General features: G+C 48.0%; 3 protein-coding genes across 4 annotated transcripts in view; 2 read left to right on the forward strand and 1 right to left on the reverse strand.

The window, feature by feature from the left end:
• The window catches only part of LOC115549367 (probable G-protein coupled receptor 158), a 65,103-nt gene extending 61,452 nt beyond the window's left edge, over positions 1-3,651 (forward strand). The window contains exons 12-13 of the mRNA XM_030364514.1: positions 165-763; positions 1,029-3,651. Of these exons, the coding sequence (XP_030220374.1) occupies positions 165-763; positions 1,029-2,156 (1,727 nt within the window). The 3' untranslated portion in view covers positions 2,157-3,651. The remainder of the gene's footprint in view (positions 1-164; positions 764-1,028) is intronic.
• Positions 3,652-5,111: 1,460 nt separating this feature from the next.
• LOC115549142 (annexin A13) lies at positions 5,112-11,290 on the forward strand. 2 transcript variants are annotated; one of them, XM_030364159.1, is made up of 11 exons: positions 5,112-5,225; positions 5,790-5,865; positions 5,951-6,045; positions 6,361-6,531; positions 6,907-6,940; positions 7,681-7,760; positions 8,074-8,142; positions 8,240-8,341; positions 8,623-8,698; positions 9,006-9,118; positions 10,602-11,290. In XM_030364159.1, the coding sequence occupies exons 1-11, from the start codon at positions 5,211-5,213 to the stop codon at positions 10,719-10,721; spliced, it is 951 nt and encodes a 316-aa protein (XP_030220019.1). In that variant the 5' UTR covers positions 5,112-5,210; the 3' UTR covers positions 10,722-11,290. The 2 variants fall into 2 exon arrangements, with proteins under 2 accessions (XP_030220019.1, XP_030220020.1); XM_030364160.1 differs by having other exon boundaries at positions 6,364-6,531.
• A 3,855-nt stretch (positions 11,291-15,145) lies between these two features.
• LOC115549385 (uncharacterized) lies at positions 15,146-24,234 on the reverse strand. Its single transcript, XM_030364531.1, has 6 exons — positions 23,192-24,234; positions 22,591-22,793; positions 21,823-21,984; positions 20,774-20,926; positions 17,532-17,598; positions 15,146-17,439 (listed from the first exon to the last, which is right to left on the reverse strand). The coding sequence occupies exons 1-6, from the start codon at positions 23,865-23,867 to the stop codon at positions 15,836-15,838; spliced, it is 2,865 nt and encodes a 954-aa protein (XP_030220391.1). The 5' UTR covers positions 23,868-24,234; the 3' UTR covers positions 15,146-15,835.
• Between the last annotated feature and the right edge of the window lie 5 nt (positions 24,235-24,239).

Here is a 24,239-nt window from a genome sequence, read left to right on the forward strand (position 1 = left end):
AGAAACGTTAATGACAAAAAAATTATTCAACTATGTACTACTTCTATTAATAATGATAGTCATATTTATACTATTACTACCGATATCTATGGACATCTATGGACAAATCCAGCCCGTGGCTCTGTTAAAACATCATGCGGCCATTCTGATGGCCTCCTTCACAGGCAAGTCCAAAGAGGAGTCCCTCAAAGCCAACCTGCAGGCTCTGAAGAAGTCCCTGAGCTACGACCAGGTGTGTGACCAGGACCCCGGCGGCCGTGACGGCTCCCGCACTCCGGGAGACAAGATGACGCCCGCGGGCAGCGTCGCCGGCGAGGGCTCGCTCCTGGGCTCTCTGATTGGCCGCGGGAGGCACGGCGGCAAGCGCTCGGCAGCGGTGTCGGTGGAGCAGCCGGCCATGCCCCTCCCCCGGCTGGAGGCGGCCGAGTCCACAGAGTCGGTGCCGCTCTGCTGGAAGTCGGCCAGCGCCCAGAACCTGACCAACGACAAGAAGTCGTCCCTGGCCTCGTCGGCCTCCTCCTCGGGGGGGCATCTGCGGACCTCCCTCATGCAGAAGTCCCTGAGCGTGATCGCCAGCGCCAAGGAGAAGATGCCCGGCCTGGGGTGCAAGACGCACGGCGCCGAGGACGCGGGCCGCAAGGGCCTGAAGGGACGCATGCTGTCGGAGGTGGACGAGAGCCCCGAACACGTCCCCAAGATGATCATCAGCCAGTCGGTGGAGTACTCCAAGACCCCGCTGAAGATGGGCATCATGAAGCAGCAGGTAGGCTGGTAGACCCCCATTGCAGGGCAGTATGTCATGGTTCACCCCGCTGAAGGGGATTAGCCCTAAAATTAAGCTGTGTTGGTGTTTTTGACAAATGTAGTTATTTAGACCCTTTGACCTAAAGAGACTTTTAATGTTGTATAAATTGCCCCCATTAGGGCATGATGTGATGTGATATCTGGATGAACGATGTCATCCCCTGGTGGGGGAATGACGCCCTGATGATGACATCACTCTCTGACGCCATCCTTCCCCCCAAAAGGTGAGCGGCAGCCAGCCGTCCATCTGCTCGGAGCCGGGCCGCAACCTGTACGACCTGTCGGAGGTGTGTCCCTGGGACCAGGAGGAGGCCCAGACCCCCACCGAGGGGAAGGCCCAGAAGCACGTGTCCATCGCCCCCGAGGTCCCCGGGGATCCGGCGGCCGCACGCAGGGGCAGCAACACGGGGAGCGTCAAGGGGAGCCGCTCCTCCTCCTCCTGGGCCCAGCGGGCGGGCCAGTCCCCCGCCAACCGGCGCCGTTGCTCCCGCGACAAGGGCAGCGAGAAGCGGGAGGAGGCGCGGGACGCGGGCAGGAAGCAGCCCCGCTCGCCGCGGTCGCCCCTCCCGCCGAAGCCTGGCGCCTCGCCCTGGGCCTTCGACGAGCCGCCGTCGCCGCCGCCGCCGCAGACCCCCGGCCTCGGGGGGGGGCTGGCGGTGGGGGGGAAGCAGGCGCTGATGGACTCCATCTCCCCCGACAGGATCCGGCGCAAGAAGAGCGTGACGCCCACCGATGGGAAGCCCAAGGCCATCCACTCGGACCACTCCAAGTCCACGGGCAGCCTGCTGCAGCCCCCCTCCCTGATGGTGGAGATCTGCCCCTGGGACTACCACCACCCCGACACCGACACCGACGCCCCCGCCGCCCCTGCTGCCCCCGCACCCCCGTCGCCGCAGCGGGAGAGGAGCTGTAAGAGCCCCACCACGCACGCCAAGCGCAAGCGCAAGGGATCCTGCTCCTCCAACGCGTCGAGGGCCGAGCGGGAGAAGGGCCGGGAGAAGAGCAAGGAGAGGCGGGGCAGCTCCGCCAGCAAGCCCCCCGCGTCCGAGCGGCGGAGGGTCAGCCAGTCCTCCGAGGGGGGCGGCGGCCCGCGGCCGGGGCGGCGCCGGAGCTCCACGCGAGACGCGCGTGAGGCGGCGGCGGTGGTGGAGATCAGGAGGGCGGAGGCATGTCCCTGGGAGGCAGAGCAGCCGGCGCCATCCCCCACCCAGAATCAGACCGAAACCTCGCCGGAGAGGAAGAGGGCCGACTCGTCTCCGAGCGCCACAGAGCCCCCGGGGGGCAGCGGGGCCAAGATGGCCGATGTTTGTCCCTGGGATTACGAGGAGGCGGACTCTGGGAGCCGGGTGTGAGAAGACACGGTGGGAGGAGGAGGAGCCAGTGTGAGGAGGAAGAGCAAGTGTGAGGAGGAGGAGCCAGCTTTAGGAGGAGCCAGCAAGAGGAGGAGCCAGCAAGAGGAGGAGCCAGCGAAATGACGGGCCAGCAAGAGGAGGAGGAGCCTTTATGAGGAGGAGGAGCCAGCGTGAGGGGGGGGGAGCCAGTGTGAGGGTTTGAACCCATACAGAACAATGCAGAAGCTTGTGAAGCCGAACTCAGCCCTTAAGAAGTGCCCATCCTTTATCTAAAAAGGTGAAAATCTAAAGTTGGGAACACCATATAGCGACATTTAAAAATAGAAAAGAAAATCATCTGCAGCCCATTTGTTCATTCTGATCAAAAAAGTTTTTGTTAAAGGGCCACAATGTGTTTTATTGTGTAACATTATTATTAGCAACTTTAAAGTCACTTTATCTTTGAGTTAGAGAAATGTTTAGTCTGCACCTTTTCTTACACATTTTTATCCATTTTACATTGTTTGTGTAATGCATTGCAACGCATAGAGCACGTTTGAACCAAAACAAATAATTCCCCCCAGAACACTATCAGGTTTAAATGGCGAGGAAGAGAAGATGAGAGAGGCCCGATAAGCTGATCTGACAATGGATGAAACACACTCAAGAAACACTCTCATTCCAATTTGGAGGATTCAAGACAATCCTGGGACTGACATGGATTAAATAATCAATATTCATTCAGATGAAAGGGGAAGATGAGATGTGTGGATGAGGCGACCCGCTCAGACCTGAGGAACAGCTGCAGTGGCAGCCTTGCCTTAACTAATGGCCCAGTGAATAATTGATAGCATGAAGATGGAATATTTTACTGACATGGCAAGGCATGGGTACCGGGGCTTACCGTCTCCTCATCGTGACTTAGCGGCGTCCACACTCAACGTCGCCAACAGCCCTAGCATGTGGTCCCGTGTTGCATCCCGACCCGTCGCTGTGTGGTGGTTCTCCTGTGGTCCAATAGGACAGTGAAGATGTTTGATGTTGTCGGGGCTTAGCTGTCCAACCCCCTGTGTGCGGAGTGTGTGCTTTGACCACGTTCTGAGTGCTGTCAGTGGTGTACACTTTAATGTGGGACTACAGTGCTGTTTTTCCCTGAACCTTTCAACATTTAAAAAGCAGGAGCCAATCTCTATGGCTGACTGGGTTGCTGGAGTGGTCTTCTTAAGGACCTGTCTACACAAACAACAGCAAACACACAGACACACACCATGTGTGCATGTTGGACAACCAGACGTGCTCAATGCTCAGATGGTGTGCGACGCACAGGTGTGTATGTGGGTCATTTTGTGCGCTGCATTTCTATGGGGTTTCTTTGAGACATTCTTTAAGGACCAAATCCAAAGCTTGTTTGGGTGAGCTGAATAATTCATTATTTCACTCGGTCCGTCTTACGTCTGCTTGAACGCACATCTTGGGCCTCACTGCGCTAGGATACGCACTGGGAATGAATGCAACTGAGGGGGAGGGGGGGGGGGGGGGGGGGGGGGGATGTAAGAATTCCAATGGGAATGTCTGCACATGCATGGCTTTCTGCACATTTTTTGTTTGGTGTGTGTGTGTGTGTGTGTGTGTGTGTGTGTGTGTGTGTGTGTGTGTGTGTGTGTGTGTGTGTGTGTGTGTGTGTGTGTGTGTGTGTGTGTGTGTGCGTGCGTGCGCGTGTTTTTGTGGGTGTATGTGTGTGTGTAAACTGGTATCCCATATATATATATACATACATATAATTGAAAAACATTACTTTTATCTGAATCTGGTTATACATTCTGTTGTTTTCCTGCTGATTTCATGCATGAACAAAGCCTCATAAGAAATGTCTGAACATAATACAACATCCCTAATAGACTAGCAGCACCTCCACCGTTAACCACTCACCTGCATTGCCTCCAGACCATGTTGTCCATCCAGCTTTATTTCCTGCACTCTGTGTACACCGTGTATCACAACATTGGATGTTTGGTTTCATTGTTCATCACCTGGAAAAAAAGAGAACACCTTAAATGACAAAGTGACCAAAAAAACGTTGATGTTGACGAGCCAATCAAATCAATTCATGTATGAAGTGTTTCTATATCAACAAAGCAAGTTGTTACTCCAAAAAGTATATATACACATTTAATGACAAAAGATACAATGTGATGCACAGTTTATTTGTAAACCACGGCCTCATGCTCATATCTATGTTTTAATCAGAGGACTTTATCGACAATATGTGAAACTATTACTTGCGCACTAATTGTATTGTATGCCAAACAGATACTATGAACTGTCGTAGACTCCACAATGGAATATTTGTGTTGTACATTCAGATCGTGTTCTGTTGTAATTGCATGTAAATAGTACAAATGTACAATAAATATTTCTAGCAAACCTTACCGTTATCGGCTTATTTTCCCCTTTATCCTAATCTCATGTGTGCATGGGAATAATAACTGAGCTAATATCCGTTTAATAGGGCTAACCCTTAATTTAAATAGTCCTGTATTTGAACACATGCCTATGTTGCTTCTCTTATTTTATTTTCGCTACAACATCGCCCCCTATTGGATACTCTGACGCGTGCACCTGCTCTTATTTAGGAGGTTTGTTCCATTACTTCAGATCTCTTCACAAAACTTGTTAAGTACTTGTATTATTAAGAATGAGTGTAGATGCACTTGAGAGGGATAGACCTTCAAATAAGGCAGTAAGAGCAATATAAGCAAGAGCAGTCTACAGAACGGTACTTCAATTATTACTATGTTTTTTGAGGTAAAGTACGTAATGAAACTAAAAATAAAACTTGCACCTCCAATTTTTTTTTGTTACGTTTTTTTCCATCATTATTTTTACGTCCTCGTACTGATTTGTTCTGTCCGACGTCATCGATGCAGCACCGGACGGGCCGGGGTGCGGCCTCCCTCCCTCCCTCCCTCCCTCCCTCCCTCAGCTCTCATTCTGCAGCCGCTGACCGGATCAGACGCGTCTCACCCTCCTCTGGCCTTCCCTCTAACCTGACTTTATAACCAAACAGAAATCATCATGGGTAACGTCCAGGTACGTAATATCATGCAAAGTCGTTTTTATTGGTCAAAATATAGCTAACATAAATACTCACTACTTTGTAGCATATAGCACAACTACTGTAGAACATTATTTATGGTCAGGACAACGCAAGTGAATTCAGCGAATATGCTTTTTCTTTTTTGGGTCACAAACAATTCATCGAATATGCTTTTTCTTTTTTGGGTCACAAACAAATCAGTCTGGGTTTGGAATATTTAAACTCGCAGATCGAAGGACGCTTGGATGAATCAGGGGAATGTGGCTACAGGCCGTGGTACTGAGGTTGGGGGGACGCAACACCGTGCGGAATTTCCAAAAGTCGCGAGGAGGCCGCTTCCTCGCGGTCGATGACTGAGGCCGCATTGTGCTCCACGGGGAGTGGGCGAGACGCAGCCTCACCACCGCTGCCTACAGTGTATCATTAGTGCAGCCTGCAGCTGCTGCTCCGCGTGACTCAGCTAGACCGGGCTACACCCTTTTCAAAGCACAACGTAAATGTAAACAAATGAGCTCGCTATTGGACGAGAATTTCCATGTCTTTTGTTTGTTCCCCAGCCTACCATCGTCCCTTACGAGCAGTTTGATGTAACAGCCGATATCAAGGCCCTGAGACAAGCCTGCAAAGGCTTAGGTATGTTAGATGATAATTAGTTGGATTTAATAGCTGTTCAATTTAACTTTGATATAATGAACTCAAGGTATGTATGACTTCCCAGGGACGGATGAGGCAGCCATCGTTGAGATCCTGGCCAACCGCTCGGCTGCCCAGCGGACGGAGATCAAACAGGCCTACTTTGAAAAGTATGACGACGTGAGTATTTAACCTTCATCCAATAGGACCCCAACCCTTCTGTGTGTGTCTCTCTCATCCATTTCCGGGCTCTGTCTCTCTTTCTTTCCTCTTATTGTCTTAACATCATTCACTGTGTCATCTCTGTCTCTCTTTGTCTCTCTCTCTGTCTCTGTCTCTGTCTCTGTCTCTGTCTGTTTCTGCTGCTTATTGTCATCAGAATCATACCATTGTTCAACATAATCAGTCCTCTCTCTCTCTCTCTCTCTCTCTCTCTCCCCCCTCCCTCCTCCCTCTCTCTAACTCTCTCTCTCTCTCTCTCCCTCCTTGGCCCAGGAGCTGGAGGAGGTTTTGCGTGGCGAGCTGACCGGGAGCTTTGAGAAGGCCATCGTGGCCATGCTGGACCCCCCTCACGTGTACGCCGCCAAGCAGCTACGGCAGGCGGTACAGGGGGTGGGGACGGACGAGGCTGTGCTGGTGGAGATCCTGTGTACCGCCAGCAACCAGGTGGGGCAGCCGGGGGCCAGGGCTGGGGAGGCCATGGACCAGGGCGGGGCGGGGGCTTTGAAATGTGGAGCAACATTTATTCTAAATGAATTCAAACTCCTTCAGCATTGGACATCACATTTTGTGTTTACAGATGGATATTTGTATTTGTATTTTTTCAAATTGTTCGCTATCAAAAAATAAGATCAAATATATATTTGTATTATTTATGCAATGGTAAGACTGCTACTTCTGCTGGTACTCCCACAGTCCCCTTCTGGGAGGAACATCATACGTTATATTATCTTCATTGGTATGGTCAGGGTCCCAGTGAGGAGACGATGGAGGGGGAACTGATGCATCTGCTTCCCTCCTTTCTCACTGTGCTTTCCTCAGGATATCGTGAGTTACAAGGAGGCCTACGCCCAGCGTGAGTACACAGGTCCTGAGTGGTCTCCTCTTGAGCTTGGGGTGTTTCTGTCCACAATGAGCCTGCTGGGTTTCCTCACTCCCTCGGTCGGTTGCATCATGTTTCTCTTTCACCACCGCCCTGAACAGACCCAGAAAGACTCAATATGAAACATCTCGTCTCTCTTACCAGACTAAAACATCTCTTCTATCTTACCAAACTGAAAAATCTCTCCTCTCTTAACAAACTGAAACATCTCTTCTCTCTTACCAAACTGAAACATCTCATCTCTCTTACCAAACTAAAACGTCTGGAACATGATTGCTTCAAATACACAAGAATGCTTAAAACACATAGACGGGCAGAATTTCATCTGAACAAGAAACCATGAAACATATTAAAGGTCCCATGGCATGCCACCAGGTGTTGTGTGATTAGCCGCTACAAGCCGTTTTGGAAATCTGCCCCGTATGACATCACAAGAGGGCGTGTCCACCTAGATGTGTGACAGATAGATTACCAATGTTTGCTACAGTCCACTGGGTAGGCTGGTAGACTGATCTATCCGTCACACATCTAGGTGGACCTGTGATGTCATAAGGGGCCGATTTCCAAAACGGCTTGTAACGGCTAATCACACCACACCGGCTGGCACGCCATGGAACCTTTAAAACAAACACAGGACCCTAAAGGTATATAGTGTGAGATGTCCATGGTGGGGTTCAGGACAGTGAAGGGATCCTTAACGGTTTCTTCCCCAGTGCATGAGTGTGAGCTGGAGGCGGACATCGAGGGGGACACCAGTGGGGATGTGAGGAACCTGCTCATCGCACTGCTGCAGGTGAGCTCACCATGCTAGCTGCAGAGGATCAGGGTTAGCCTCGGGTGGATTGTTACCGGAGAGAGGCGGAATCAGAACAGCCACAGGGCGGATCCCACTTCCTTTCCCCTGACTTGTGCTCATTACTCACATCCTTCTAGAAGTCCTGTTCTTGTAGTAGTCATGTCTTGGCACCATACTGTCACTGTTTCTGCCCTAACTCTTTCTTTCTCTCGCTCACCATTTTGCACTCTGTATCTTTATCATTACTATCTAGATATAAAACAGATCTATATAGCTCTGATCCTCTTAAACCCGTCCTTGAACCCCCTAGGCGGGCAGGGAGGAGGGCTATGAGGTGGACGAGGACCTGGCAGAACAAGACGCACAGTCTATGTTTGAGGTGAGCTGGGTCCACATTGCAGATATTCATTTAAAGAGGCTGCTGCTGAATGCAAAGCAAAACCAGTTCTGCTCTGAATAATGCTCTCCTCTGCCAGGCGGGAGAGGGCCGGTTTGGCACCGACGAGTCCACCTTCACCAACGTCCTGGCCCAGAGGAACTACCTGCAGCTGCAGGCCACCTTCAAGGTGTACGAGAAGGTAAGAACACACCTATTTTGACCCAGATTACAAAACTTTATCGTCCATCAACAGTGTGACAAATTTTTTAGATGCAGTAGAACAGTAAACAAAGAATGACATACAAGACAACAAAGGTGCAATGTCATAATTTTACAATCGGACGTGACAACACACTGATGTGGACTTCCTACATTTGTTCTATTTCGCTATAAGTCTATGTGTGTGTGTGTGTGTGTGTGTGTGTGTGTGTGTGTGTGTGTGTGTGTGTGTGTGTGTGTGTGTGTGTGTGTGTGTGTTAGCTCTCAGGAACGGACATCTTGGACACCATAACGAGCGAGGCAACAGGCACCCTGCAGGACTGCTACGTCACCCTGGGTGAGACTGGAGACCAGTAGGATTAGTGGGAGTTGCTAGGGGGACCCAGCCATAATTACTGGGTCACATCTCCAATGTACTCCTCAGAGGAGCCTGGGGAGAACCAGAGCAAGATGTCTGCTCCCAAATGACAAATTCAGTCATGGGATTCTGTCCTAAATGTGCACAGTTTAAATAGATTCACTAATGCCTCACAGGAACTATTAATGGCTTATGTTATACTGTGTGTGTGTGTGTGTGTGTGTGTGTGTGTGTGTGTGTGTGTGTGTGTGTGTGTGTGTGTGTGTGTGTGTGTGTGTGTTCCCAGTGAGGTGTGCTAAGAACCCTCAGCTGTTCTTCGCGCGGCGCCTAAACGCGGCCATGAAGGGCGCCGGGACGGACGAGGACACGCTGATACGCATCGTGGTTGGCCGCTCTGAGGTGAGCGCGCGTGGGTGTGTGCCTGCGTGTGTGTGTGCCTGCGTGTGTGAATGTCAATGTGTATTTCTTCTGTGTTTGTGCTGTTTACATTTGTAAATGAATCATACTGTCATGATCCACTCCTGGCTTTCCATCTTACTGCCAGCTCTGTCATAATCCGCTCCTGGCTTTCCATCCCATTGCCAGCCCTGCCAGTACTTTTCCGGATCACCTGCCTGCCAATCCCACCTCATCAGTGCAACCTCCTTCACCTGTGTTCCCTCACCTTATGTCAACCCACTCCTTCCAGTCTCTGCCAGATTGTCTTTAGCAGCAAGCTAATGCTGCTATCCATTTGGATGGTAGGCTGGTACAAACGACCAGCTTCAGCGAGAACGTGACGTATTTCCCTTGCTCCAGCCTTCCAGTTTGCTATTTGTGTCCGACGAGTTTGAGAAGAAAACTATTTGGGAAAAAATAAATAATTCAGTGTATAATGGTTGCCAGCCTTTACAGAAACATTAACATTGCAAGCCTTTTACATTGCAATAATATTTTGCCATTTTCGCCAATTTTAATTTCAACAAGTGCTGTCGTGTTTCTGTCGCGCCACGAGGGGTAGTAGCGGGCTAGTCATCATTAGCAACATAGCCTCTTTAGCAAACCATCTGGAAAACACAACTTTACATTGAATTTCACGCAAAGCAAGACCATAAATTGGTGACCGGATTAAAGCAGCAATGAAATCAAGTGTGTAAGAGGATTTAAAATCGACATTACAACCCCCAACGTGGTACAAATACAAAGAAAATACAGCTCAATCCCCATTGACTGGGCGCAGCCATCTTCTTTGCTAGTTGTACAGATCTGCTCGCTCTACTTTGAAAGCGACGAGATACTACCACCGAAAGGGGGCGTGCCTCAGTGAAATGCCGCAAGAAAGCTGGGAGATTTGCGACTTTACCACTTCGTACATCGAAATGGATAGCAGCATAAGCTCTCTAGTATCATTTCCCGGATTGCTTCCTTGGCTTCGACCCTCCTTTCCCTGACCCCTCCTCGTCGTTTCTGCCCTGGTAACCTGCACAGCCTTCTGTCCCTGACCCCTCTGCCTGCCCACTCCTCGTCTGTCTCCGGTTAGCTTGGACAATAAAACAGAACTGTTCCAACGCTGGTCTCGGTCTGTGCTGGTCTTGGTTCCAACCTCACGCCCAATTACACATACATGTTTCATTTACAAATGTAAATGAAACATTCAGTATGCTGCTTTAATGTTTAATTACTGTACAGTTTTAATTTGTAGAAATGTCTAAAGAATTTTTTGAAACATTTATTTGGTTCATTTTAATTGAAGCCTCTTTTTTTCTCTCTCTGTCTCGCTCTCTGTCTCTCTTACTCTCTTCCCAACCACTTCTATATCAGTCATAAACTCTTGTCTTTAAACCTGTTGAATGGTAGGACTTTTGATAGAAATGAATGCTTTTTATTGTGCTGCCCTGGTCAGGTTGACCTGGAGACCATCAAGGACATGTACCTGGAGAAGTACGACGTCACGCTGAAGGACGCTCTGGACTCGGAGTGCGGCGGGGACTTCAAACGCCTGCTGATGGAGATCCTGCACTAAGCTAACGAGCTAACATGCTAACTGTTCCGCCCTCCTCTGAACCGGACCTGAGAGGGGCTTTACGGCCCCACGGTTCAGCTTCGCTGCGCTCTCATTTTGTCTGATTCGCCTCCTTCTCCCTTGTCTGTGCTATCTACTGTCACTTGCTCTTTCCTTTTATTTGCCCTTATTGATGGTCTGATGCCCCTCAACTAATCCTTCTCAATACATCTGGCTTCATTTACAGTCTGACCATCTGTATTTATCCAGCACTAGTTTGGCCATGATACAGTCTATATATTACACTATAACACATAATATAACATGGCCCTTGCATTATTGTACATTACACAGAACAATTACAAAGCTTAAACGCTTGAGTTTATGCACCCTTTATAACTGGGCTGGTAGTATACTCCAGTTCTGTGTATCGGTGCTTGTATGAATCAGTATTACTGACATGTAAAGGGATAATGTGCGATATAAGACGCAGTCCAGTCGTTGTATTGTGGCATATAACGTAGCCAAATGATGCTTCTGAAGGCCTGATGCGTCTCAGGAATAAAATAAAAGAGAATAGCTCTTGTCTACCATAAGTTCATATATTGCAGCATATCTTGCAGGGCAACAGCTGGGTGTTGTGCCTGACCCAGGCCACTCCTTGGCCACCAGACCAGTGAGGACACGCCCCTATGTGTTCAGACCGCTTGTGTCTTCATCCTAACCCCTCGCAATGCGCCTTTCAAATCCACGGGAACAATCACAGCCTTAATGCAGACCGCAGATACAGATCCCTTTTTAACAGCCACCTTCTACTGTTTATACGCCTTAACCCGCCATCGTAGTAGTCACCACACTGAGGCCGTGTCGCGATACAACAGTAGCAGCGCACGTTATCCTTCTTTGGATGCGAGCATCACTCAGGTGCCCAATGACTCTGAAATCACACTCCACTGATTTATACACCATATCCCGTGTGGGATTTTTAACTTAATTTGGGAGTGTGACATCTATTAACAAGTCGCAGTTTCTAGTCCCAGCCATACAACTGCCTTTTACATATTTACCGTGGCTGGTCTGCATCTTTTAATGCTTTATTTACAAACAAAGAAAAACTCTTTATTACTTCTACTTACTTTTACTTCTACTTGTCGTTGACGGCCCTGTCTAACCGGATCTATGTGTTGTCATATTTCATTCTTACTAAGATTCTGAGAAGTTAAGAGTACATGGCAATTTACTGACTGAAGTCTAGAATACCCTCACAGATTTTGGCTATTAACTATTTATTCATTAAATTATATATTGGTGATGCACTAAAATGCGTATTGAATATGTATTAAGGACTAAATATTCCAAACGTGAAATACATAAATGCTATTAATAAATTATAACTTGAAAAACAAAAATGCAGCGTGTGTTCTTTCATTGTCCGCCAGAGGGCGCTATAATGCTGTGTTTAACTGAGTTCCAGGCCTGATACATAGCTTGACATGAATCTTTATTTTCCTTTCTTAACCTCCAAATAATCCATTATTTACATTTTAGTTATTGTGGGGGTTAAGGTTATTCTCTGTACTATATTTCAAACAGGCCTAGCTCTTTATTGGTTAGCATTAGCCTACTCTTGAGGAGGCTGTCCTTGTTTTATCCGACTGTATGAACTACCAATCCCTCCCAGGTGTAGAAGATGAATATGTTTGCTTAAAGGGGATCCTCCATCCTCCTGTGTCAGGGTCCAGTGAGCCGTCGTAAGCCGGACATGTTTTCACTGGTTAGCATGAGACATTTACCATCATACATTTCAATGGGAGCAGCCAAACCGTTGGTTCACAGCGCCTTAGGAAAAGAGCAAACAAGCTGCCAAACTGCTTCCAGATGAACCAGAACCACTTTATCTTACTCTATCCCTTTGTCTGCTTTTCCCCACTCTCTCATTCTTCATCCTCTATCTATCTGTCCTTTTCTTTTTCTAAATAGTATCCGTGTATGGACAACAATGGCGCTTGCTATCCACATTTTGCAGATACTTTAATCCGAAACCACTACAGCGTATTACAATTCATGTCCTTCCAAGAAGTGGCAATGCGTCATTTCGGTAGCCTGCCCAAAAGTAAACGGATAATTGGAAGTTAGGGTCGATGAAAGGGTGCGGAAACAGATTCTGAACCAAATAGTGTGTCTGCGTCTGTGTTGTATGTGTGTGTTTTTTAACCAATGCCATAGGTAAGTCCAGGGCCGTGAGACACCTGTCTGTTTCATTGTAATTCCAAAAGGTTCATGTCCATCTTTAGGTTCTGCTCAGCGCATGCTGTCCAGGCCGTAATCAAGTTATAACAACCTTGTTCTGAAGGCCTCTTAGCCTGTTGGTTGCTGCACAGAACTCCACATCTATCTGCCCAGAGCTTCTGGTTATACCGAGGCAATCAAAGCAGGCCCACCACTAAACATACCAAGCTGAACACACGGAGAGGAAAAAACACACAATCTGGAGTCCGTATGGGACCATTTCAAACAGTTTTTGAGCTGTTTTTATTCCTTTTAAAATACACTTAATCCCTAATGTAGCCTTTAATTTTTCCTTTTCTTTTTTTGTGGCCGTGTTAAAAGATAAAGCATGATCAGGTTTTGAATTGGCTAGTTTCCATGTAGTTAAAAACCACAAGGGGTCATAGACTAATCGTTACCATACTGTATTGAAATTGAATCATTCTCTGTGCAGTTTAGGTAGATAATCCCCTCTCTCTCACACACACATGCTGGCTGGCTTGTATGCAGTATGATAATGCACTAGCAGGGCAAGGGTACCAAACATCACTGGGCTATTCCCTGTTTTATTTCTTCCAGACAGACCTGCTCTCCCCCCCATGCCTCAATTCAAATACAACTCTTTGTTTTTGTAGTTAGCGGTTCTGTTATATGCTCGTTGGTTATTTACTTTTTAGGCTAGTGAGCTACTTTTTAAGCTTGTTTTTGCAGTAGATAATTAGCATTTTGTTTTATTTCACTAAGTCCAGTATATCTAGCTATTTTTACACTCATTTGTTTGTATATTCAGTAGCGAGTAAGCTAGTTTTTATAAGAGTTACTACATAGTTTCTTAGTTCCTATGCTGTTCCCTTTGCTAGTTCCTATGCTATATGTTAGCTGTCCACACATCTTCATATGTTATTCCTATGCCAGTTGATATGCTAGATGTCTACGCTATTTCTTATGCTAATCCAATAGAATTTCTATGCTAGTTCCTATGCTAGATCGTAGGCTAGCACCTACGTTAGTTTATATTGTAGTTCCTAAGATAGATCCTATGTTAGTTCCTGCACAAGTTCCTATGCTAGTTGAAGTTTGACCAGGACAAACAGAACAAGGCCAGGGGGTCTTGGTTTTGTTCTGATTTGGTTGGGATTTCTTCGATCTTTAAAGGAGACATATTATGGTGTTTTCCCAACAAGTTAACATAATATATGAGTTCCAGAAAACATGTTTTTGAAGCTGTTTGCTGAAAATAGCTTCCAGGAAAAAAGAAAAAACGCCTACCGCTACTACCTCTGTTTCAGTCCCTTCAGAATGTGCTGAGAAATGCATATCTCACTCAAAAAATAATGTGTGTGGACTGTGGGAGCACCAGAGACAACACCCCAAATCCCAGGAAGTCTTGTTTGCATAACATGTCCCCTTTAAAAAAGGTGCCCCTAATCGTGCCTGTAAATAAATGCTCCTTGCCTCTTTTGAAGTATTGTTTATCCCAAGACATGCGCTAAAGAGTAACTGTAGAGAGAGTTTGGGTGGGAGTGTGTAGTGTGGAGGGGGGGTGTCACTACTTCAAAGAGAAGGGGTCAAAGAAATGAGCCATTTCAACAAGTTTTGTTCTCCTGCGGAAACAGAACCACAGCAGTAAATACTGTTTGGTGTGTGTCTGTGTGTATGTGTGTGAGGTGACTGCTCGTACTGTTTACTGGCACTCTAATATAATTTTCAAACTGTTTTGATTCATGGCAAAGAACCTTGCTCTTTGATGCTTTATGCGAAACATGTGCAGCCTGCTTCTGCTAGCAGGCTGCACCTGTGTTTGATTGAAGCCACGTCTACACACCTCCCTGCTGACGTTGAGGCGTGGATTATGGACAAAGTTTGAGATGAGGTTTTTTTTCTGTAACGGTCCACAGGTTTTTTTGGGGGGTTTAAGGTCCAACATGTGTAGTCCTACCAAGTCAGGTCAAGTCACAAATCACCCGTGCATATATAGCCTTTCATGACAGTTACAGTATCTGATGCAGTGTGGAGGCCTATTTGTGTGTTCGGCAAATGCATGCCAGTGTGACCACAGTTGATGCCCTTGAAATGAAAAATAAAATACTGCTGGTGTCAATCACAGAAAACATTATTGCATATTTCAAATACAGTAGACCCATGCAGGCTGAACACAGAAGCAACCGTAAAACACATCTGGCAAAACAAATTTATTGGATTCCCAAAAAAAAAATTCATTACAGTTTGGATTGTTCAACTTGTGCCGGAGTTTGTGTTCAACCACTTGTTTACTGTAACATTTCCCTTCCATTGGGCGGATGACATGGCAGGGATCTGGTCCAACACATGGGGGTTCTTTAAGTTGGAAATATGCATAAAGTGGTCATTAAACAAGGCCTTCAGTGGTAATGGGCATTACAAAATAGGGGCTAACTTGAAACACATGCTCACTCGTAAAATCCAACCAGGATGTTCATTCTCTCTGCAGGAAGAGAGAAGCCCAGCTACATAAAGAACAGACAAATTACATGGAGATCATCGGAACACTACAAACACTACTCATGGACTAAAACCTTCATTCCATTGATGTTATTACAGATAATAGAGATCAGGAAGCTATTAGTTTATATAAATGTCATTATTACAAATGTAACGTAAAATAAATACCTAAATATAGTTAAATATATCTGCTGTTATAATTAGATATGAGTTCATTTATAATAAAGTATGTCTATGATAGTTACATTTATCACAAAAACGAATTAAACGTGGCGGACCTTAAGAAATTATGTAATATTGACTAATAACAGGATATATGTTCTTGAAAAATATACAACATTAACCGAGGTACACACATTTGGTACCCTCTCAGTTAGCCCAGAATCCTACACAGCCACCCAGAGGATTGATACCCCACTTCCTGTCTGGTGACTGATCTGGTTGACACGCCCACGCACACAGTCCAAGGTGAAGAACACTGCCGTGCCGTTCCGCACCTGGAAGGATGCCCGTAGAGCCACACTGGCCCAATGGCTGCCCTCGGGCATCTGCCCCCCAACCTGCTGGCTAAGTAGGACGGGTTTCGCTCCCTCCACCGTACCTCTCTCCCCCCCACCCTCCCCTCGCTTCTCTTGGTCGCCCCGCCGGAGCAAGGTCACCTTCAGCAGGCTGCAGGAGTGGATGAGTTTAAGGTCCAGTGCCATGCTTGCCGTGCCACTCTCCCTGAAGACGAAGTCTCGTTTCTGCTCTCTGGGACCCTTCACCGTCATGGCCATCTGGGGGACCTGGGGCGAGGTCTGCTGGAAGAACAGGGGTTTGTTACGGACGGCCCCGGACAGGAGGCCCGCTTGGGCCACGGACGCTGCCAGTGAGGAGGAGATGGCGGCAGGCACCCAAACCAGACTAAGGATGCTGATGCCTGTACCGTCGCCGAAGTAGCGCACGTTGCACTGGGCAGGGCAGAGCACTTCAAAGGCCAGTGTGTCCCCATGGTCAACCCTGGCTGCCCCGGACAGTGAGACGGAGGTGTCCCGGTAGTGGACGCCTGGTTTGAAGGTGCGGGACAGCTCCACGCCGGTGCCATTGTGGTTCAGGTATGCCAAGAGATGGAAGCCCTCGTTGACGCAGGCCTGGCCCATGGAGTACAGCGCCTGCTGGAAGACAAAGCGCACGGTGCCACTCTCTGAGAAGCGCACACCCCGCCCGTCATGGGTCAGTCCCAGCACGTAGGGGTCCGAGGCAAAGGTGGTCTTGAACACGGGGCGGTAGTTTGTGTGGTAGTGGGCTGAGGCCACCGCCTGCGCTGTCATTGCGACCGCTCCGGTGTCGTGGGACAGCCAGAGGAGACTTAGGGGAGAGCCCGGTGGGTTGTACAGCTGCAGCCCGTCGCTATGGTTACAGTGTTGTGTGGCGCTCTTCAGGAACAGGGATATGAGGTAACCGGGGGCAACCACCGCCACTCCACTGATGCTTGCACTTTGCAGCGAGCGGCCCTCCCGCTGCTCCACACGCACACCGCTGAGGTCGCGTCCCTCTTCGGAGCCGTCGTCCGTGGTGTTGAGATGCAGGCACACCTGGACGAAGCTGCGACAGCCATGGCTCAGGGACAGGTTCTCATCCAGCCACACCAGGCCGTGCTGCATCAGCACCAGCCGGCCGTCCTCCGCTGACACCAGCTCCCCGTCCTCCCGGCCCTGGATCTGCAGGGCCACGATGGGAAGGCTGTGGCCCAAGGCCTGGCCCCGGGACGCCGGGGGAAGGTCCACCTCACCCGCCCAGGAGAGCGAGAGGGAGAGGGGGGATGAGGCGTCGCCAGAGGGTGAGGTGGAGCACACGGTGTCAGTGGTGAAGGTGCAGTGCGCCACCACGGGGTCCCCCTCGCACTCAGAGCAGGCCTGGCACTCGTCCATGTCGATGTTGAAGAAGTAGCCATGGCTGCACATCCCTGAGTTGGCATCGCGCTCTGTCATGCCCTGGCATCTGAAGCCGCCTGGGGGGCAGCACAGAGGCAGCAGATCAATAGTCAGGTTTTTATACGCTGAACGGGGATTAAATACAGAGTTTGAAGTGTTTTCCTTTTACCTGGAGTGTTGAGACACTTTTGTGAGTCTCCACATTGGTTTGTTACCTCAAGGCATTCGTCTCTGTCCTAGAACATTCACAAAAAGACTACAATCAAAACACTTTCAAACTATTTGCACATCAAGTAATTGTCGGGACAACTTTGCCGGCCTCATATCGGTGTTGAGTCTAGCTTAGAACACCCCTCATTCACCAAGAGACCAAATATTAATTTGTCCAAATATTGTGACAATTAATTGGTCAAACTGAAAACGAACAATATGCTACATGTTCACACTGTAAATATATTTGTGAATATACTGGCACATTTTCTTTTAATTGCTTGTTTTAACTATTACGCCTTACATATAAATAACTAGATTAAGTTATCGTTGCAACAAATTATTTTACCATATTAATTATTGTCCACTCATTTTAGTATAGACTACCAGTATAGTAACAATTACTATCAAAAACCCTACTGTAAATTAAGACAAAACATTTATAAACATATTGTACTACAGTTGTATTTAATTACTACAACACATTATTGTACAGACTGACAATGCATCCAATTTGATGAAAATAGGACTGAAAAGAGAGACTTCCCATGCCAGGATCTATGTATTTCCTGACTGTTGAGTTAACTTTGAGTTCAACTATGTTGTCCATTTCCTAAATTAAATCAACCCTAGCCATCACTGAAACACAGACAAATAACTTGCAACTCCCCATTCACTTCCACTTATACTTGTTTGCTTGGAAAGATCTGGGTGACCAGAAGCACTAGGTCCTAGACGCACTAGGTTCTTGACGAGAACAATGCTCCATGACTTTATGTCCGGCAGGCTGAGCTGCCAATGCCAACGTGTCTCTAATGTTAGGAACCCCTTTGTTGAACAGATTCTAGCCGGCGCTACTGATGCAAGTAGTGTCTGAAACTCAAAATTCCCCTGCTGGAGCAGAAAGAACTTTCACCATCTGTGTTAGACGAGCAAGAGAGTCATTGGGATCGGTGGACACATGAACAGCAGCATATTATGGCTGCTGATTCTGCCATGAAAGTAACCAGAACTTTGTGGGTACGTTTTCTGTTTAGCTGGAGGAAAATACATTCTAAAATACATTCTACTTGCAAGCCCAATCATACTCTCTCAAATCTCTCCAAAATGTGGAGCATGTGGGAGAACCAAGGTCCAGATCTTTTCTGACATTGAAGTCTTCTCAGCTGATTGATCCATATTTGAAGGTGCACATAGCAAGCATCAGCAAAATTGGTCCAACAGTCCAAAGAGCTCTACTTGACTTGACCTCTGAAAGCCAGGAAATGCTGTGAATTATACAACCTGACGTTTCAAGGAATTCAATTACTCCCATATGAACTGCCCTTGCGTTTGTCAACGGAGGGTCTTGTGAGCGGCAATCGGCAGGAAGACTCTCAACATGGTAGTGGGCTCTGAGTCTCCTGCAAGTTACACCTGCTGGATGGTGTTGCTTACTTCAAAAACAGGAAAAAACAGCTTGCCAAAGGCGAGCTGTCTCAACTGCTCTCTCTTTGAATGGTCGACCTTGAAGGGAAGTCTGTTAAAGATATTGACTCGCATGATGGATTAACCGAAAGGGTCTTTTCATCCAGACTGAGATTTGAATCAAGGTGGAAAAATTGGAAGCTGTGAACAAAGTTGTTTGGTCGATGGGAAAATGCTCAAGGTAGACGCTTCAGGAAGAATATCTGCATCTGAACTAGGATCCACGTAGGATCCTAGTTCGCTTAGGAATCTGGGAGTTTGCCATTGGTGTCCTTTATGACCTGCAGTGATGGACCATGTGGCATAATCTATAGGGTTTTGTTCTGTAGACACATGGTGCCACTAGGCTGAACAAGAAGATATACAGATCTAAGATATATAGATACTACTCAGTTACTAACAGAGAAATAAAAACGTCTTGTCTTGTAACAGATGTAACCAAGGACCACTGTGCCGTCTGTGCGGAAGGTTGCAGCATCGAGCTGAAGGTCTAGCTCTGCTGAGATGAGCCAACTCCATCACAGCTCCAAAGAGTTAATGTCTTGGTATGGTGGGCTCAGGATGAGGAGCCAGCTTTACTTTTCCCATGACAAGCCTACCTGGTCACTCCCATCAGTGTTGGTTATCTTCAGGTAAGCAACTGCAGAAAAGTTCTTACTGCTGCTGAAGCTGAAAACTTTGTGTAGCATCTGGCGATCTGAAGACTTGACCGATCTTTTAAGGAATACCTCTTACTAATCCATGCCTCCTCCCTTTCTGGGGAAAACAAGGAATCCCTGTTGACAAGTATTCCTTCAGTTCCATGAGTATGGACTAACCTTGGAGAGTGACTGGTGCGACAAAGCCCAGCGATAAAGAGATTACTGATGCTGGACAAGACACCCAGTTGAGTGGTAACTTCGAAGAAGAATCTATCTGCCTTGAGGTCCAAATTTAACCGAGGCTGGGTTGAATGACCACCTAGAGATCTAGGTCTTTAATATCAGTGGCATGATCTTGGGACAGAAACTTGGCGTTATTGTTACACACCTATACAATGTCGGCTGTGAATGCGAAGGCTTCCTCTTTATATTGTATCTGCACACCCAGAGTGATATTTAAGTTAGGCCCTGTTAACATCACATCGTTGAGCGAAACTCCTATGTACAAGGCTCTAGACCCAAACAAACGCGTTCTCTAAACTTCTGAGTGGAGATGGACATCAGAGGGTGATGCTGTGCTCTTGAGCCAGATCTTTCTTTTGGTTCCTGGGAGCCTGTTCAAGTTGGAGGGCTGTGTGATATTCATCACTGCCGCATTCAAAACATTGACCATGAGGCGCAGCATCTAAAACAAATAATATTGTGATTGAATGGAAGCTTCTTCACTATGGGATTAACACCTCTTGCCCTTTTGAGGATGGAAAGGTCATGAAAAGCTACCCTCTGCCTTTGCTGACTGGAGCTCTATCAGCAAGTCGTTTAAGTTTCTCAGCTTTCGATAGTCTGTCTTAGTTTTTCTAAGACGCAATAAACATTATTTTACGTATGCTACCAGAGGCATTGCATTTAAACAGAGGTGGCTGATCAAAATGGGAACTGAAAAATGAAACTCAGCGCCAGGGACCACTTGATTTCTTACATTACATAATTACTTGCAACTTAACATTAACAACCATTACAAAACCACAAAAGGACTAGGGTTAGGGTTAGGGTAAGCTGGTTTTGTTGGAGGGAGAGACGTCTCTGTACTGGCCTGGCAGATGCGGTCAGCGTGGACGGTGCACTCGGCCACCATGAAGAAGCCGGCGGGGCAGACGGTGCAGCGCTCACAGCCGGGATGACCGGTGCTGAGGCTGCAGTGCTCCTCAGGGCCACAGGTCCCACAGGCCTGCAGGGGGCGCCCCACCTGGTAGTACAGGTCAACACAACGTCAAGGGGAGTACACTTACAGCTGGCAGACATTCAGCATTGCAGCAGGGCAGTGTGACAACAGGTCATTTAGTACCACTTTTCTAACTTAAGGTATAAAAGGTGAGTCGTAGATCAATCGAAGAATTGAAGATCAATTTTGGAGCACCTGCAAAAGTGCCCACGCACGAACAAGAATAAATAAAATGTGTGTGTGTGTGTGCGTGTTCCGAAACCCTGTTTCATGGCCAGATTCAGATCTAACAGCTTACATAAATATTTTGATTTAAAGGAGGTTGCGCAATCGTTTCAAATATACCATCATTTGGTATTTTATGTCAGCTGAAAATGATGATGAATGATAAATATTGTGTGTTTGTTTTAAAGTGAGCCATGTCAGATTCAGTTTAGGGTCATCACCCATACGCTGCACTGCCCACTCTTTAGCCCACTCTTTAGCATAAAGTTCACTGAAGGTTAACATTTTTCCGTCCCATCTACACAACACTAGTCTTAACATCTATATCCTTCCTTTCACAACCTAGTCCATATATATATATATATATATATGTCCTTCAAGTTTTCACAACATAATCTTCACATCGATGTCCTTGCTAGTGCCACCAGCCATTCATGTTTGGGGATGGCATTTGTCCTATATGATCAAGGAAACTCCGGTTAACACAAGTCTTTGTAATTATTCTATGTTTTTAAAGATACTATATTTTAGTATTTGGTGTCTGCTGTAAGCGATTGGATATTGTGTGTTGTCGTGTTTTCATCTGAGCTATGAATCTGATGATGACACTTGAAGTTAGGGGCGCCACGTCACGGTGGAAAACAATCCTCCGCCTCCCCTTGACCTATTGAGGTCCCAGACGGCCCCCTCCTCACCTGCACGACCTGGGCCTCCATGTCGGCCCTGTGCACGGCGAAGGCCTGCTGTGTGTGATGGGCCCGGACCGGGCTGCCCCTCGAGTGGTCCAGCTCTCCCTGGAGGTCCTGGAAGGACATCTGCTTGATGTTCTCCAGCAGAACGCTGTACTGGGCCTTCACCTGCCCCATAACAATAGATGGGATAAAGAGCGGGATATTTACAGGACTCTAAAGGACTCTACAGGACTCTAAAGGACTCTATAAGGTCTCTGCATGGACTCTACAGGACTCTACAGGACTCTAAAGGACTCTAAAGGACTCTTAAGGACTCTACAAGACTCTACAGGACTATAAAGGACTCTACAGGACTCTAAAGGACTCTATAAGGTCTCTGCATGGACTCTACAGGACTCTACAGGACTCTAAAGGACTCTTAAGGACTCTACAGGACTCTATAGGACTCTACAGGACTATAAAGGACTCTACAGGACTCTAAAGGAATCTATAAGGACTCTAACGGGACTCTACAGGACTCTAACGGGACTCTACAGGAACTCTACAAGGAGTCTCGCTTATGGTGGGATAGTACAACCTTGCTCTTCTCTACTTCCTGGGATTTTGTAATCCTACCGTTTCCACAATCCCCCACAGTCTGCCCTCCTTAATTGAGCACAGTTTCAGTCCACTTGTACGTTCCTCCCCCACTCCCATCACTTTATCTGCGTCATTAACCCTCATTATGGTAATTATCCCATGGCGAGATTGAGATGAGGAAATGTTCCTTACGTGGTCCATCTGCTCGTACATCCTCCGCTGTTGCTCCAGGATGTCTCGCTGCTGGCTGACCAGCGCCCCCTGCTGGCCGGTGAGCAGCCGCTGCAGCTCCTTCACCTCGGCCTGCTGGCCCCGCAGGGCCTCGATCAGCGCCTCCTGGCCCTTGGAGAGACGAAGCTGGAGCACCAGGGCATCTTCAGGAACCTCGTTGGTGCCTGGCACCGTTGACATAACACACCAGAATCCAGAATAAGAAGATGTGCCTTGTATACAAGTCGGAAAACCAATCTATTCAGGATCTCCAGTCTGATCAACCGGTCTCATGGAAACTTTGGGAATAAGACGCTGCTCAGACTTTCACAGTCAGTTAAATCCGATGATGAGGAAAAATAATCTGATAAACAATGCTTATCTGTCTTTGTTCTATAGCCTATGAGCCGTTTCACAAACTTTGAAATGAAATTTACTCATGATTTTTTTTTTTTTTAATGGATACATTCCTTCAAGCTAGACGTCACGCTAACACGGGTCTATCTGTATAGATATAGGAATTACTAAAATATAAAAGTTCACGGTCATTGAGGACGTTATGACGTCACGGTCTAGCGCCCACCTGGCTTCATGTCGCACGTCAGCTGGACCCCCAGGGAGGAGGGGGAGGAGGAGGAGGGGGTCCCGCCGCTGTCTGCCAGGTCGCCGAGGAACTGCGCCGCCCGGTCCGTCACGTGCACAGGCGAGGGGCTCACTCTCCCTGCCGTGTCGGCCCCAGGGGGCCCGCAGCCGGGCCCGACGCACGGCGGGGGCTTCTGGCGCAGCCGCATAGGGAGTCTACACTCGATGCCCTTACAGTCCCTCTGCGTGGCCGCCTCCGTCCTGCTGGAGGAGATCCCGCTCTGGCACTTCCCACCATGGCAGTCCGGGTGGAACACCTCCGCCGTGAGGGTCCGCGGGTTGGTGGTCCTCGTGCCCTCCGTGTCCTCCCCCCGCGGGTGTGTGAACCCCGCGGTGTAGGGCCTGGACGGCGCGCTGTGCACCTGGCGGTGGAGGGTCTGAGCGTTCACCTGCTGGTACCCGGGGAAGACCTGCGGTGGCCTGGCTTGTACCGGCGGACTGACGTGTCGCCGCGGGGTAGATGCCTGCCCCCCCGAACAGTACTCTCCAACGCACGGTTGGCTCCAGTCCTGAGCTTCTGGGAAGCAGTGGGACCCCCTGCAAATCTGAGCAACACTTTGTCCTCTGCCAAATAAATATGTGAAGCATAGTAAAGATATTCCGGTGAGGAACGCCATGTTTCTGGAAGAGTGGAGAACCTGCACAACGGAATAGTGATGAAAAAATAGTCCAGGAAGCCTCAATCACGCATCCTGAGTCCCTTTTGAATGATCAGATATTGAGGAACTATTGGAGGAAAACTCGAAAATAAATAATAGAGCTTAGTCCCCCGTCTCCACCCGTATAGTGTTTCTCAGGCAAGTCGACCTTGTGTGTCCGCTGGAGAGCAGTGGGGCCCGGGTAGCGCTGGATAGAAGGTCCGTCTGGGGGAGCGGCAGAGAGAGGGTCCGTGTAGCCCAATGTGCAGCCTCAGGCCCGGGGAGGAGGGATGGAGAGGAGAGCTCCGTCTACATGTGGCGCTCCGCGGCTCTAATCATCAACAGGTTTCC

This window comes from Gadus morhua, chromosome 8 (assembly GCF_902167405.1).
Source record: "Gadus morhua chromosome 8, gadMor3.0, whole genome shotgun sequence".
Taxonomy (NCBI): Eukaryota; Metazoa; Chordata; class Actinopteri; order Gadiformes; family Gadidae; genus Gadus; species Gadus morhua.

Coding starts and splice junctions, on each gene's coding strand:
- LOC115549385 (XM_030364531.1), bottom strand. CDS start 23,867: ATGGCGTTCCTCACCGGAATATCTTTACTATGCTTCACATATTTATTT. Junction 22,794..23,191: donor GACGTGCGACATGAAGCCAG/GTGGGCGCTAGA, acceptor CAACGGTGCCAG/GCACCAACGAGGTTCCTGAA. Junction 17,599..20,773: donor ACGCTGACCGCATCTGCCAG/GCCAGTACAGAG, acceptor TGAATGTTCTAG/GACAGAGACGAATGCCTTGA.
- LOC115549142 (XM_030364159.1), top strand. Junction 6,941..7,680: donor CAAGGAGGCCTACGCCCAGC/GTGAGTACACAG, acceptor TTTCTTCCCCAG/TGCATGAGTGTGAGCTGGAG. Junction 9,119..10,601: donor TCGTGGTTGGCCGCTCTGAG/GTGAGCGCGCGT, acceptor TGCCCTGGTCAG/GTTGACCTGGAGACCATCAA.